The 14,768-nt window shown below is 44.6% G+C and overlaps 1 protein-coding gene across 3 annotated transcripts; it reads left to right on the forward strand.

Moving 5' to 3' along the window:
• Positions 1–997: 997 nt before the first annotated feature.
• Positions 998–2,985, forward strand: LOC147446044 (UDP-glycosyltransferase 85A7-like). Of its 3 annotated transcripts, none has more exons than XM_086525370.1 (2): positions 998–1,623; positions 2,015–2,985. In XM_086525370.1, exons 1-2 carry the CDS (start codon positions 1,101–1,103, stop codon positions 2,833–2,835), a joined length of 1,344 nt encoding a protein of 447 aa, XP_086381496.1. In that variant the 5' UTR covers positions 998–1,100; the 3' UTR covers positions 2,836–2,985. The 3 variants fall into 3 exon arrangements, with proteins under 3 accessions (XP_086381496.1, XP_086381495.1, XP_086381497.1); XM_086525369.1 differs by having other exon boundaries at positions 1,001–1,623; positions 1,904–2,985; XM_086525371.1 differs by having other exon boundaries at positions 1,001–1,623; positions 2,168–2,985.
• Positions 2,986–14,768: the final 11,783 nt, after the last annotated feature.

Here is a 14,768-nt window from a genome sequence, read left to right on the forward strand (position 1 = left end):
ACATCCATGCCGTCGGCAGTGTTGGCCACTGTTTTGACGCCGGTTATTGTGCATGTGCGTAGTCTGAGAGAGAGAGAGAGAGAGAGAGAGAGAGAGAGAGAGAGAGAGAGAGGCGGGCTTCGACGCCGGCCATGTCTTAATGAAAGGTAAATTAAGGATTGGAAGCGGCTTCGACTTCATCAACCACGTGTTTCTCCTCTCACTAACCTGTACTCGAAATGGATCACCACGAGAGATTCCCCTTAAAACGATTTTTGTGAAATCGTCCAGACATCCATACTGGGTCTACACTCGCCTCTATTAATTAATTAATTTGCCAGATTCCTCTACCCGGCTACGTCGAAGTCAAGCCTCGCCTGTTTGCCCGTGTTCCTGCGGCGCAGTCACCCTGGCTGCTCTTGCCATTGCCTTCGCCCTCTCTCTTCTTTTGCGCAACCTTGCCCCCACTATGCCCTGCCACCTAGGTCGGCGCTCAATTGGTTGCAGCGAGTCGTTATGCGCAGTAGACGGAGGCCAGCAACTCTCTCTCCCTCTCTCGCTATCTCTTTTCCTCCGTCTCAACCTCCCTTTCTCTTAGTGCATGAACTGATGCTCTTCGCACGGGTTGCATCGTCTGTACCTGCACACAAGTCCCCTGCGTTGCACGCATTCTCATCGAGGGAGAAAAACTCCGCGCCCGTAGCTCAATTCCACGAGGGAGAAAAACTCCGCGGTTGTGCGATACGTCCAAAAAAAAATCCCCGCCTCTCAAGGAACTGCTGACACACGGCCTTTCCCCCTGTTTTTTTTCCTCTCTCTCTCTCTCTCCACGTCGCTGCAATTTTCTTTCTAGTTCAGGAGATACCCTCTAATTTGACGTGCTTGCAAAATCGTAGCAACATACTACTAGAACCTTTAGAGGCCTGCCACTGCCTAGTGCCTACGCATGCCATGAGCAAATCAGAGCAAAGGTTAAAGGATCTGTGGAAAGGCAGGTGGTCCATGTGTAGGCAGGGCCTTAACGGCTGAACAATGGAATGGCTGCTAAAACTTGGGGACCAAGGTGGGGACATCGATAAATCCATGAGTGAAGCCAATAGGTTAGTGCAGAGAGGGAGGGAATGGCGATGGCGAAGCAGCAGCATCATGTGGTCGCGGTGCCCGTTCCAGCGCAGGGACATCTCAACCCGCTCATGCGCTTCTGCAAGCTGCTAGCCAAGCAACAACCCGGCATCATCGTCACCTTCGTCGACCTCGACTTCGCTGCCGACGCCGCCGATGCCCCGCCTCTCGCACAGGAGCACCACAACCCTTGCCCGGCTGCTGCTGCCCCTCATTCACTTGTCCGCCGAGTCCGCCTCCCCAGCCGCGGCGTAGACCTCTCCAACGGCTTCAGTCTCTCCTTCTTGGAAGTCTTCCATGCCTTCCTCTCCATCGCCCCCGATCTCGAGCAGCTCATCCTCTCTCTCAGCCGACATGGCCCTCCTGTCACCTGCCTCCTCTCCGACTTCAACATCACGTTGCCTACTCAAGATGTTGCCGATAAGCTCGGCATTCCCCGCATTGTGCTCTACCCGTGCTGCGCTTCACGCCTTCTGCTCACCCATTACCTCACGCAAGGGGAGCTCGTCTCTCTTGAAGAAGGTTCGTCTCTCTCTCTCTCTCTCTCTCTCTCTCACACACACACACACACAGGCACACACACACACGCTCTAATGTAGTGCCAATAATACACAAAAGTTCCTTTGAGTTTAGTGGCTACGATCTAGTCCTCAAAAGGGAATCAGCATTTGTAAAGTCTAATTTGCCATTGCTGTTCTTAAGGTCTTAAGGTCTCAAGGCTACCTTGTAAAGTTGAATTATTAGTCTCTTAAGGTTTTAAGGCCTAGGCCACCCTCGATATGTAGAATTTGGTGTCTTGTAGTGAAGGAGGCATCAACAGCAACAGGTATAGAAATGCGAAAGGTTTTTTGCAAACTTGCCGGCCTGCCAACATTACGCAACGAAGATATTCCTCATTTCAAGCATGTCACAGATGAAACCGTCTCTCTGTGGATCAACTCAACTAAATCATGGCAAGTTTGTGCCACTCGAGCCCATGCCGTCGTCGTCAACAGCTTTGAAGATCTTGAGGCTTCCACCTTTGCCACTCTATCTAAATGTTGCAATGTTCCCATCTATGATGTAGGGATTTGGGTAGAATCCCTCAACGAGGAGAGTGCCACTAGCTTGTGGGAAGAAGACAAAGGTTGCTTGGCTTGGCTTGATCAACAGCCCACCTCATCTGTTCTATACATCTCCTTTGGGAGCATAACTATCCTTTCAAAAACCCAATATGAAGAGTTTTTGAATGGCCTTCTCGCCAGCAAACAACGTTTTCTTTGGGTTTTTCGAGCTGGGCTGGTGGACGACATCGACTACTCCTCTAGTGTTGCCCAGATTGTGTCAGAATCTGATGGGAAAGGCCTTGTCATCAATTGGGCTCCTCAACAGCAAGTCCTTGCCCACCCTTCTGTGGGAGGGTTTTTCACACATTGTGGTTGGAATTCCACTAGTGAATCAATAGCAAATGGAGTACCAATGCTTTGCTGGCCCTACTTCGCAGATCAACCTTTAAATGCACGTTTCATTGTCGACGAATGGAAGGTTGGGCTTCGGGTGAAATGTAGCAAGGAGAATACTGGCCTCATTGAAAAGGGGGACATTGATAAAGTCATTAGAGCTCTGATGGAGGGTCCTGAAGGGAAACTTGTAAGAGAAAATGCAACAAAGTTGAAGGAGAGATGCGGCCAGTGCTCCCTTGAGAATGGGTCCTCTTACAGGAAGCTCAAAGCTCTTATGAAATCTTTGGAGTAATTAATGTCCAAAGTAGAGTGAGCTTGTTCATTCAGTAAAGTAATCTGTTGAAGTTTAAAGCCAAAAGTTAGTTCAGGTTAGCCAACGTGCAACTTTGGACCTTTAACTTAAATTTTTAGACAAATAAAATTTGACTTTCCGTTTTGTAAATGCTACTAGGTCATGTTTTTTGCTTAATTTTGATAATGTCCTCGGGATTAATATCAAATCAACAACTAAACATTGTGATGGAATGCTCCATTTGATCATGTCAAATAAAGTCTTGACTTATGAAATTTAAACCCACAACAGGTTTCCATGCTACATGTTGGCATCACACATGCACTTGCTCGCACAACAAAGACAAACACTATGCAACATGGATATAGGAGCGAAGAGTTGCGAAAAAGCATGACAGACACCGAGCTAGGCTCCACCCAAGATGAAAATGAACCTTTTTCTAAGAACTTGGGAAGCCTTCATGTGAATACTTTTATGGTTAAATAAACGATATTCAGAGATTTTACAGTATATTTCTTTAATTTTTAGCTTGATTACTTAATAGATTCTAAAGGAATGGAGGAAGGCAAACAATGGCACTTAGCAAGAACTATTGAAGTTTATTTAGAGATCTTGTGATGGGGGTAATGAAGGGATATGATTTCTTGCCAAGTAAATAGGAAGGGTTCATCAAGAACATATGTACAGATCAATTTTGAAGGATTGTGTAAACACACTCAAACAAAGCTAAGCAAGTCTAATCACTACAACCGGGACATAACTCTACGGTGCAAAGTCAAAAAAGAAGTAGTAAGCCATGATATTGCAAGACAAATGGCAAAGCTTCCTCCTAAGAGATTGTAAGACTCACTCAAATTGTTGATCAGATCTCAACTATTGTGATTGAAGTTTATCAAGTTGCATGCTTTGGAGACATCGAGAATCTATGTGGCCCTCTGTAATAATCACTCTAAGGCATGCTTCAATCTCAACTTGGAGACCCTATGATTGGCAACAAAGGGCTCTCCATTTAAAAGATGGCTCATGTCTATTTCTACAATTCACTCTCTATATATGGAGTCTACTCTCTCCCTCTCCCCACAATAGGAAAAACTCACAATTGGGGCGAGAGAGAGAGAGAGAGAGAGAGAGGGATTTTCTACTTCAAAAGAGAGGCCTTTACATTCCTCATGTCTATTATTACTACTAGTAAAATGGCGCCGCCTTCGACGCCATGGCCCCTCTTACCCTCAAACTCCTCACTATTGACAAATTTCATAAAAGCAGATCAATAAAAGTTCTCTTTGTCTCTCCCCCCGCCCCCCTCTTACCATAGGTTTAGTGTGATCTCTTCTCTTTCTAAATATTTTCGTGCTCTCTGTCTAGCCCTATCAATCTCCATTCCCCTACTTCTCTTTGTATACTTGCATCTGTTCATTTGTACAACGATGCCGCCTTCGGTGGTGGCACTATCGAAGGAAGATTTCTTCTTAGCTCCAACAGTGCATAATTGAGGCTTCGAACCCATGCACGTTATGCTGCATAATCAAGCCCCTATATGTCAGCGTACCTATTGTACATGTTGCCTCTCTCCCTCTCTCTCTCTCTCTCACACACACACACACACACACACACACACACACACACACACACACACACACCACATGTTGAGCTCTTGGCGGTTGCTGACTATGGTTGGACATAATGCCTAAGCCTAGACACGGGGACATCCACTCGCATGCCATAGGCAACATTGCGGATAGGAATCTCTTTGAGGATTGCACTTCACTTGACTGTTCTTTTCATGTAACCAACTATTATGAATATCAGCATGTATCCTACTGCCTTGGTACAAATCCTTGTTCTTAGCACAATCTTTAAGTAAGCTCACAAAAGAAAGACTTATTCGCTCTCTCTTATTGCAGTTTGTCTCCTATCTTGTGTGATCTTCCTATCACTCTATGTGTGTGTGTGTGTGTGTGTGTGTGTGTGTATGTGTTCGTGTGTTCTAGCTAGTAGCACTTCTAGTTACATTTTCTATGTTTTATACCCAAACATGGTATCAGATTCACCACTTTGTGTCTCATAGGTCATCTTGGCCTCTTGAAGACGTTAATATATCATTTTGGCCTCAATCTTGAAGTTAATATATCATTTCATTTCTCTATGATGGCCATCAACTTCAAAATTCAAAGCGTTACCTAACAACACTCTCGCTCACTCTCTAGACCGTCTCGCCAGAGAGAGAGAGAGAGAGAGAGAGAGAGAGAGAGAGAGAGAGAGAGAGCTCTCGAGTGACAAGTTCTACGTTCAGTTCGACTTGGTGCCGAGGATGTACAGATTTCCCGTGGTGTTCATGACTATGGTAGAACTTTGATGAGCCAACATATGTGCTTGTCCCGGGCTAGCACCTGCACACAAACCATACAACTACTTCCAGCCTCTACAACAACAATTGGGCTTTTGAATTTTACACCCTTGACTACATTAGAAGTAACGATTTCAATTGGCAGCTCTCTATATTCTAAATGCATTAACTGCACCAGCATCATCTACAAACAGGATGGCTCAGGGCTTACCTTGGAGCAAGAGAGCAATGTCACACCAGAATGCCTTCAAGAAGGCAACGGTGTTGTCTTCCTCCGTGTATTTCCAATAGGCGACCTCGACACTTTCTGCCTCTCCAATTCCACTGGCTTGCTCTTTGACCATCAGCTTTTTAGGGTCTTCTATGATGCTTACTGTAAGTTCCCTTCCCACTGTGGTGTCAATGGTCTGTGTAGCTTAGTTCAAAACTATATTTGCCCCACATTCTCAACATAACCGATTGTTTTTGACTGACAAGAAACGGTTCCATCTTTCACAAGCCATAGATAACCCAAAAACCATGAAAATCACTCACAAGGAAAAACAAGACAATGTCATTGTTTGCCCCATCGGCATATTGGAATCGGCCTTCTTTTGCAGTGAAGCCTCAATACCTAATTATAAGCCTACTAGGGCCTTCCCCCGTAGCGATCATAACAGCTTTGTGTGCAACAAGACCCAGTGGCCAGCTGAACAGTATGTCCAGCTTCAACTACCTTACTCAGCTCGTTTCTGCAGGCGCAACTAGTTACGGCTAGCATTATGCCGCTCCAAGTATAACTCATGTCGATTCAACAAATCGGGCAGAATCGGAAAGGAGTGCCGAAGACCTTGCAAACCTTGGGTACTTGTTATAGTTCGCAGATCATCAACCTGGAAGGTACTTCGGATGCTTGCCGACGTGATGAGCACTCTCAAAGATCAGATATTTGGTGCGATCAAGCCATGGCAGAGGTCTGTTCTAGTGTTGCTGAAATAGAAGATATCAAATTTCACTCGATGATCAGTTGGCATAATCTGGAGTCGAGTCACCAAACCTGTTGCGAACTGGAACTGCCTGTTCGAGCTGATTGTAGGAAACCTGCGAGCTCCTCTGTTTGTGAAGTGCTGCACGTCTTATTTGTCTGAGAATTGCTTCTGGAGAAGTTGCGACGTTGTAGTGTACTAGCTAAGGTGCTTGCGGCGTTTTAATTATTTAAGCGGGTTTTTTAGCTTTTTGCTAGCGGGAAAAGCTGCCAGTGAGAAGCTGACATGCGGTGGCTTGTGTGATCACATAGGAGGAAAAGAGCCTTTGGATCACCAAGTAAAAAAAAGGTGAATTTTTAATTAGCAACACCTGAAAACTTGAAGGTCTAATATTCACTTGCGCAGTTGGCTGCTTGGCATCCCTTCAATGATGACGAACAACCCAGTTGGCAGTGGGGGGATGCGCGAGGGAAGGGTGTCCACGTCAAGGGAGCACCACAAAGGTGGAGTGTATGTAGGATGAGAAAGGAGGGACGACAGACTGCGCTAACTCTATTGAGGGACTTGACTGCAAGAAGAAGTTGAAGGGTCAAAGGAAAGCATTGTTGACGGAGTGGGCTAATGCACAGTAAGAAAAAGATGAAGGAGTCGGATGATGGGCCGGGGAATCATGGGACAGGATGTATATACATTGTCACTGAATATCAAACTCCTCAGACGATGACATAGCACACTCCAACATGCTTTGCTTCTCTTCATTTAACATGCACATCACAGTCGACGGGCCATCACCTTACGTTTCACGGGCTCCATGTCCCGGATCAAACTCGTCATATGACGACACGGTGATGCCGCCCAAGCTTGGCACGCTCCGACATGCTTTAATTATTTCATGACATGCACATTGCATGCACCACCTTATTGTTCACGCCCTCCACATTTATGTGTAGTATGCCAAGCTGCCTGCTGGAAATGCCATGGTTCCAAGCTCTCTGACGCACATGTAATCTCTCATGGAGAAGAACTTGAGAAGGCTAACAGGCTGAATCTCTTTTTTTTGGTGCTCGCACGTGATGTTTGGGTGCATCACGTTTCTTTGACGTAGTTAGGAAGGTAAGATGAAGAGAAGGGGGGCCTGTCGCAAAAAGTGGTCATCTAGTAGCGCTGAGGGGATGCAGGAGTAGGTGAGGGCCAACGCACACAAAGACAAAGGCTTGACACACACAAACACAACAGAACTCGTACTACATAGGAGTTCTACCTTGCATTCAGGTCGTAGCACAAGAGTTCTCTCTCTCTCTCTCTCTCTCTCTCTCACAGCTTCCTACGACGTTAAAATTATCTTCTTCTTGCTCTCGCTCTCTCTCTCTCTCTCTCTCTCTCTCTCTCTCTCTCACACACACACACACACACACACACACACACACACACACACACACACACACACACAAAGACAGAGGCTTGATAGTGTTCGGGAAAAATGTGTCTCAGCTTAATATCATGCCGTTTTTAATTTCAAAAATTTCGGTTGAGAGTCCTACCATATGGCGAGCGAATATTTTTGAGCAAGGAGAAAATCGAGCGAGCAATGTGTGTGTGTGTGTGTGTGAGTGTGTGTGTGTGTGTGTGTGTGTGTGAGAGAGAGAGAGAGAGAGAGAGAGAGAGAGAGATGCCTCTAGTTGGATGAGTGGATACCACTTGATTTTGAATTTCTACTTTTAAGGATAAGTAAGTGGATACCAAGACTCTCTGCCTCAACAATATTTCTTGCCTGCTCTTGCTATTAGCTTTTGATCCTTCTCAAGTAGGCTTCCCACATAATCTTTATAATTTGCGACACCTATATGCAAGAAATTTATAAGCTCATCTTGCACATGCATGAAAATGAGAGCCTATGTGCTTATGCTATAGCATAGAGCATCAATATCAATATAAATAGTTACTGATTTCTATATTCTTTTTAAAAAACCATCAAAATTTAATGTGACATTTCAATTCAAAAGTTCATGCATTGCAAAAAAAAAAAGAAGCAATTTTGGGCACTTTTTTGGGTCAATTATAATGATAGAAATCACCCTCCAATGTTTTCATCCATAATACTAGAGAAGCTTTTTGCAATCATTGTTCACCAAGAAATAGTTCTATTATTAGCATCCAAGTTATAAAATTTGTTTTTGGCCAAGGCTTGCAATGGAGGTATATACATGAGCTTAAGCTCCAATGATGTTTTAGCATCAATCCATATTGGATTTGAGTTGACCATCAACTTATCTAAGTCAACATGAAAGTGATCTATTCAATTAAAATACAATTTTTTCAGAGCTTAACCCCGGAATATTGTTAGGCATGCAACAACCTACAGGCACATACGAATTGCATAACCCAAAAAAAAAAATCTCTTTCTATTACTTGTAGGTATGAGTGCCAACACGGATGCGGACATGCAATAAAAGGTGGAAAAAAAGGGAAATCCATAAGCACTAGCTTTGGTTTTTGAATGGAGAGGATTTGGCAACATGGATGACTACATGAAATTATTTATGAGAAAAGCATGCCATACGAGGTCAACTTAAGTCAGTAAAATTAGGTCTAATTTGTAGCTTTTGACGTGTCAATTAATTAATATCCCTCTATTGCTATTTAATTAGTGTAAGTACTCGCAATGATGCTTGCAATGGTTGTGTCTCTAGCCATCAACTAAGTTGACATTGTGGGGTACAAATAAAGTTTTAGTAAGCAAGTACATTAGAATAGCAACAAGACATCTATCATCATTCAAATGATGTGAATGAAAGATTGTGGGTCGTGTCACATATGTCTGCTCCTTGGACATGCCCAATTTTATGTGTGTGCACAAATTATGGAAAGAAGCTACATTGCAAGAGACGTTTGTTGTTTAGGGCAACCTCCTCGAGAAGAAAAAGACATTCCTTTTATTAGAGGCAAGAATGACACTTAAATGTCTTGAACTTTAGATCACGAGGAGGCATCATGAACACTTTATAGTCAGATGAGACCTTCATGTGTGTTAGCTAGGGTGTTCAACTTGCCTTGTAAGAGTACCCACATGTGACAAGAAAGTTATTTGGTACATAATGGAAGTGTCTGTAGCCATCTAAACCGGTGCGAATGGCTACATGCAAGTTTCTAATGGAAATCTTTACCTATGAGTTTCTACAGGTAGCCAGCGGGGTTGTTTCATTTTCCTTGTATGAGTGCCACATGTAACAAGGAAATTATTTGGTGCATAATGTAATTGCCTATAGCCATCCGCGCCGGTGTGGAATGGAAATCTTTACGTGTCACTCCTGCAAACATTGGCACGATTGTTCAAAAAATGAAGGGAAAATCACCAAAATACCCCTCTAATTTGTGGAAAGTCCCAAAATACACCTCAAATTTCAAAAATTCCCAAAATACCCTTGTATCTATTTTAGTTGGGTACCCAGCTGGGGAAAATCGGAAAAACGATAGAATCACGCGAGATCCATTTCGAAGTTGAATGGGAGGTGTCGAAGTTTGCAGATAAACGTCTGAGCGAGGGGGGAGATGCGAGGCGAATTCGGATGCTCATGCTCCAGCCACATGCTGCAGCTGCTCTGCATTCCGTCAAGCAGGGAACTGGCAGCTATGGAAGTGGAGGAGGTTTAGGCTATTTTTTATATGTAGGGAATTGTTCTCAACATCGCAACACCTATTGCATGCTGTGTTGGCTACGAGAACATTGTGAGGTCGTACCATAATTATGTCGCGCGTTCGAACTCCTCATCCGCCTTTTACTCTCTTGAGAGAGATCTCAACTCAGAACTAGAATCTGATGAGTATTCGATGAATATAATATCAGCGGAGCCAGTATGTACCATTGTGGCATTGGGAGATTTTTTAATTTGAAAGGTAGCAGGTGGTTCAATTTTTTTATATTAAAAAATGCATAATCTTTTACAGATTTCCTCTTTCTAGTCGTAGCGACTCTCTCTCTCTCTATCTCTCTCTCTCTCCCTCCCTTTCTATTTCGGGAGGCGACTCCTTGCAGACATGTATGGTGTGAATTCTCTCATTCTCTCTTTGTCGCATGCGCAACAAAGTTTTTGCAAACCACGTTTATCCCTCTCTGTTGCATGCACAGAAGCCTGTGAAGGACATTCTCTCTTTCCTTCCCTCAATGCTGTCGTGGTAGTGAAGGCCGTCTCTCTCTCTCTCTCTCTCTCTCTCTCTCTCTCTCTCTCTCTCACATGCATATTCTCCCTCCTCGCTTCAATTCTATATGTGCGTGGATAGCGAAAGCACTCTCTATAGGCAAGGTGTCTTGGAAGCAGAGTGGGGAAGAAATTGTGCGCCAAGAGGAGAGGAGGGGAAGGGAGGTAGGGGAGGAGCCGGGAGAAAGCAGAGGAAGAAGGGAGGCGGGCTCAGATAGAGCAAAGGAGGGGGGCGGGGCGGGGGATAAAACGCGGAATATACCCATCTATTGAATTTTTTAAAAGACGAGCGAATAATAGTAGCTATGTATTAGGAATTTCCACAAATTAAAGGGTTATTTTGGTAATTATCCCAAAAATGAACTACATGTAGCCATACATGCTGGCGTGGATGCTACAGGTAGTTTTCCTGGACGGTTACCTCTTCGACGCCTACAAGAAGAAGCAACTGGCTGGCAAGACAGCAGCGGGGCAGATGCCTCTCTCTCTCTCTCTCACAGCGCAAAGTTGGAAACTTGCAAGGTGAGATGGGTGTAAACAAGCAAGGTGATGGGCAGGGATTGTCTGGTAATGCAGGCCTTCAAGAGGGCAAGGTATGCGTCAAGAGGGGGGTTTCTAGGTGTGCAGAGGAGAGATTCCAAAGCTTCGTCGAGGTGTCCTTTCTCGTACAGATATTTGATGATGGTGCTGCTGCTGATGTTGTGGAACTTCCCGGAGCTGCCAGGTTAGAGAATCCTCTTACGGCTGCTCTCCTCCTTAGTGCATGAGGTCCAGCAAGCATCATGATATTGAGCTCCCATGCATTTCGCTTACCTCAGAAAGTCACGTATATATATATATACATATACATATATATATTATAGAGAGAGAGAGAGAGAGAGAGAGAGAGAGAGAGAGAGAGAGAGAGAGAGAGAGAGAGAGAGAGAGAGCTTTGCATTGCATAAAAATAAACCCTGGAACAGTATGTGCCCACGATTCATTTTATATCGTTAAATACAAGAATCAGGCAAAGATGCCTTTATTTCATAGCATCGCGGCTCATGAAATCTCATAGGTAGTGGGGGACGAGACGGCGACCAGGGAGAGGAAGCTGGCATGAAGTCAGAGAGAGAGAGAGAGAGAGAGAGAGAGAGAGAGAGAGGGAGAAGAAGAAGAAGAAGAAGGAGATAATTTTAACTTCGTAGGAAACTATCCCAAGAGACCTTAAAGATCTATCCAACGAGGAGAGTTGTTCTAAAGACCTCTTATTCAAGAGGGAAATGGCATAGCCAATCTACCACACTTCGGTGATAAAAATATTATACCATTTTCCTCTTTATTAGCACACCCAACACCCACACACACAAGAACTATCCCGAGTGACCTTAAAGATCTATCCGGACGAGGAGAGTTGAACTTGAGACCTGTTATTCAAGAGGGAAATGACATAACGAATCTACCACACTTGTATGATAGAGAGGTTATACCATTCTAGTGGTCCCCATTGTCAAGCTGCATTCCATGTACTCTCTATCGATAGAATCAGAGCCAGGGCCTAAGTATGTGTCCATACACACACACACACACACACACACACACACACACACACACACACACACACACACACACAGAGAGAGAGAGAGAGAGAGAGAGAGAGAGAGAGAGAGAGAGAGAGAGAGAGAGAGAGAGAGAGAGAGAGAGAGAGAGAGAGAGAGAGAGAGAGAGAGAGAGAGAGAGAGGCGAATAGTGAGTGTCACCTCGCGTGAAGTCCATGGGTTCTCTCAAGCTGCAGAAGTGGCTGGTAGCCAGTGTTGGGGTATAAAGCCCAATGTGGTCGCCCAGGTAAGTGGGCGGGCCGCCAGGTATGCACACATATTCTTTTGTAAAAACCTAATAAGAACTCACTATGCTCTACACATTACAGTAGAGCGAGTTCACCATATCATCGTGCTCTTCTTCTCGCACTCTCTCGCGTCGCACTTCCGCTCGTACTCCTTCAACTAGTATTAGAGCTCAGATCGAGGCTCGAGGCAGCACTGCAGGAGGCTAGAGTCACCAACTCAAATTGGAGTGAAATTCGACAGGCGAAGACACGGCCCCAAATCTCGTGGGAGGGCCCAAAGGGCTTGGTGTTGTCAGAATTTCATTCTGAGGTCATCTCGGCCACCGTTCGGCTTCGACAAAGGTCTGCGCTGGCCATTTTCGACTACGTGGTCTCAGCGGGTGCAGATCCGACTCTATAAATTTGGGTTTTTTCGGCCTACGACTGTAGGTGCTGAGGAAATCGACACTCCCAGAGTGTTGATTTGTGGCTGTCTACACATCGAAGGACGGCTCACAGTTCTTGGAGGCGTGTCACATACGACACGGGTGCATCTACACACAGACTGTAGGCGACATCCACTAGTTCATCAGGTAGCTTGTGTTTGCTGCTTGATATTCCAGATTTCATCCTGACATTGCAGGTACTTCCACATGGGATGTATTGTCAGAGATGATGTATGTCTGTTGAGGGTTTGCTGGCTGTGAGTCACGGAGCAAAGAACCTCCGCAACGGTTACAGCATACAGTGGGAAATTTGTGGATGTATGACTTTGTGAGAAGTCTATGTACTGTCAGATTTACTGCAGCCTTTGTTGAGGGTCGAGTGAGGTTTTATTGAGCTGGGGGATTCTCGAATGTTGAGATCCTTTCGGTGACACAGATCTTGGAGCGATCCCTCGAGCACCCTTAGATAGGCAGCTAGGATGTATTGAGTGTGAGTTAGACAATTGGGATTGCATCTTTGATTTACTGCCGTTGAGGCATTGTCGCAGTCTATGCTTACAGGACAGTGACAGGACAGTGAGAGACAGTACACGTGTAGGACAGGTTTACCCGCAGCTTACAATGTCAGAGAGACTGTGTTTTTTGAGCTATTTTTTGGTCTGTTTTTGAGTACACTAGAGCCATTTTACAAAGGAGACTCTGCCGAAATTTATGCAGAATCTGAAGCTTTCTTGGTTCATTTGACAGGTTGATATTGGTTCAGAGGTCAGTTTACAAGGGTTCTATGACAGTAGCACATGGAGTAAAGTCTGGAGGACTTTAAATGATTTATGTATCAAATGTCTCTAAAAATGTAATCAATGTAACCGAGTAGCTGAACGTTTCTTTGTGGCATAGCCGGTTAGGACATATGTCCAAGAAGGGAATGGAGATCTTGTCTCATTCTGGTTATTTGCCTGGCTTTTCATTTAATGATTTTGAATTCTGTGAACATTGTTTGTATGGTAAGCAAACACAGCAGCCACATAAGCATAGACACAGTAGAAGAGATACACAGTTGGCACTTGTTCATAGTGATTTGTGTGGACCTATGCCTAACCTATCTCTAGGGGGAGCTTCTTACTTTATGACATTTATAGATGATTACTCGAGGAAAGTATGGGTTTACTTTCTCAAGCACAAGGATGAAGCGTTTAGTGTTTTCAAAACGTTTGTGACACTTGTGGAGAATCAGAGTGGTAAGAAGCTTAAATGCTTACGCACTGACAATGGTGGAGAGTATGTTTCAAAGGCCTTTCAGGACTTTTGTGAGTCAAAAGGTATAAAACGTGAACTTACTGCTCCTTACAATCCTCCTCAAAATGGTGTTGCTGAGAGGATGAATAGGACCATACAAGAGAAGGTCAGAAGTATGTTGTCTAATGCACAACTGCCAAATGGGTTTTGGGCTGAAGCTGTATCAACAGCTGTTCATCTTGTAAATAGATCTCCTAGCAAGGTTTTGCAGAAGGATTCAGTGCCAGAGATGGTATGGTCAGGCAAAATGCCCTCATACAAGCATCTCAGAGTCTTTGGCTGTGAGGCATATACTCACGTTCCAAAGGAATTTAGGAACAAACTTGAGCCAAAGAGTAGAAAGTGCATCTTTCTAGGCTATGGTAGTTCTAGTGAGATGGGGTACAGACTTTGGGATCCCGAATCTAGAAAGGTTGTCCGCAACAATGATGTTCACTTTAATGAATCCAAACATCATTCTGAACCAGAGAGGGTTGAGGAGATTAGAAGAGTTGTCTTCCAAGAAGATGGACCTGCACGTGCAAGACAAAATGTCAGGGCTCAAGAGGAGCAAGGACAGGATAGAGTGGAACCACAGGTTATGGCCGACCCTGAGCCACCTATTGTGCGTAGATCTGGACGTGTCGCGTGACCTCCTGATAGGTTTGTTCTATCTATGAACTATGCCATGTTGACTGATTGCAATGAGCCTTCATGTTACAAGGAAGCAGTGCAAATAAAGGACTCCGGGAATTGGCAATTGGCCATGTAGTCAGAGATGACAGCTCTGCATAAAAACAAGACATGGAAGCTAGTTAAATTACCACGGGGCAAAAAGGCTCTACCTTGTAAATGGGTTTGCAGGTATAAGATCACCGCTCATGATAGTCAGCCAAAGTACAA

This window comes from Adiantum capillus-veneris, chromosome 12 (genome assembly GCF_014529385.1).
Source record: "Adiantum capillus-veneris isolate H3 chromosome 12, ASM1452938v2, whole genome shotgun sequence".
Classification (NCBI taxonomy): Eukaryota; Viridiplantae; Streptophyta; class Polypodiopsida; order Polypodiales; family Pteridaceae; genus Adiantum; species Adiantum capillus-veneris.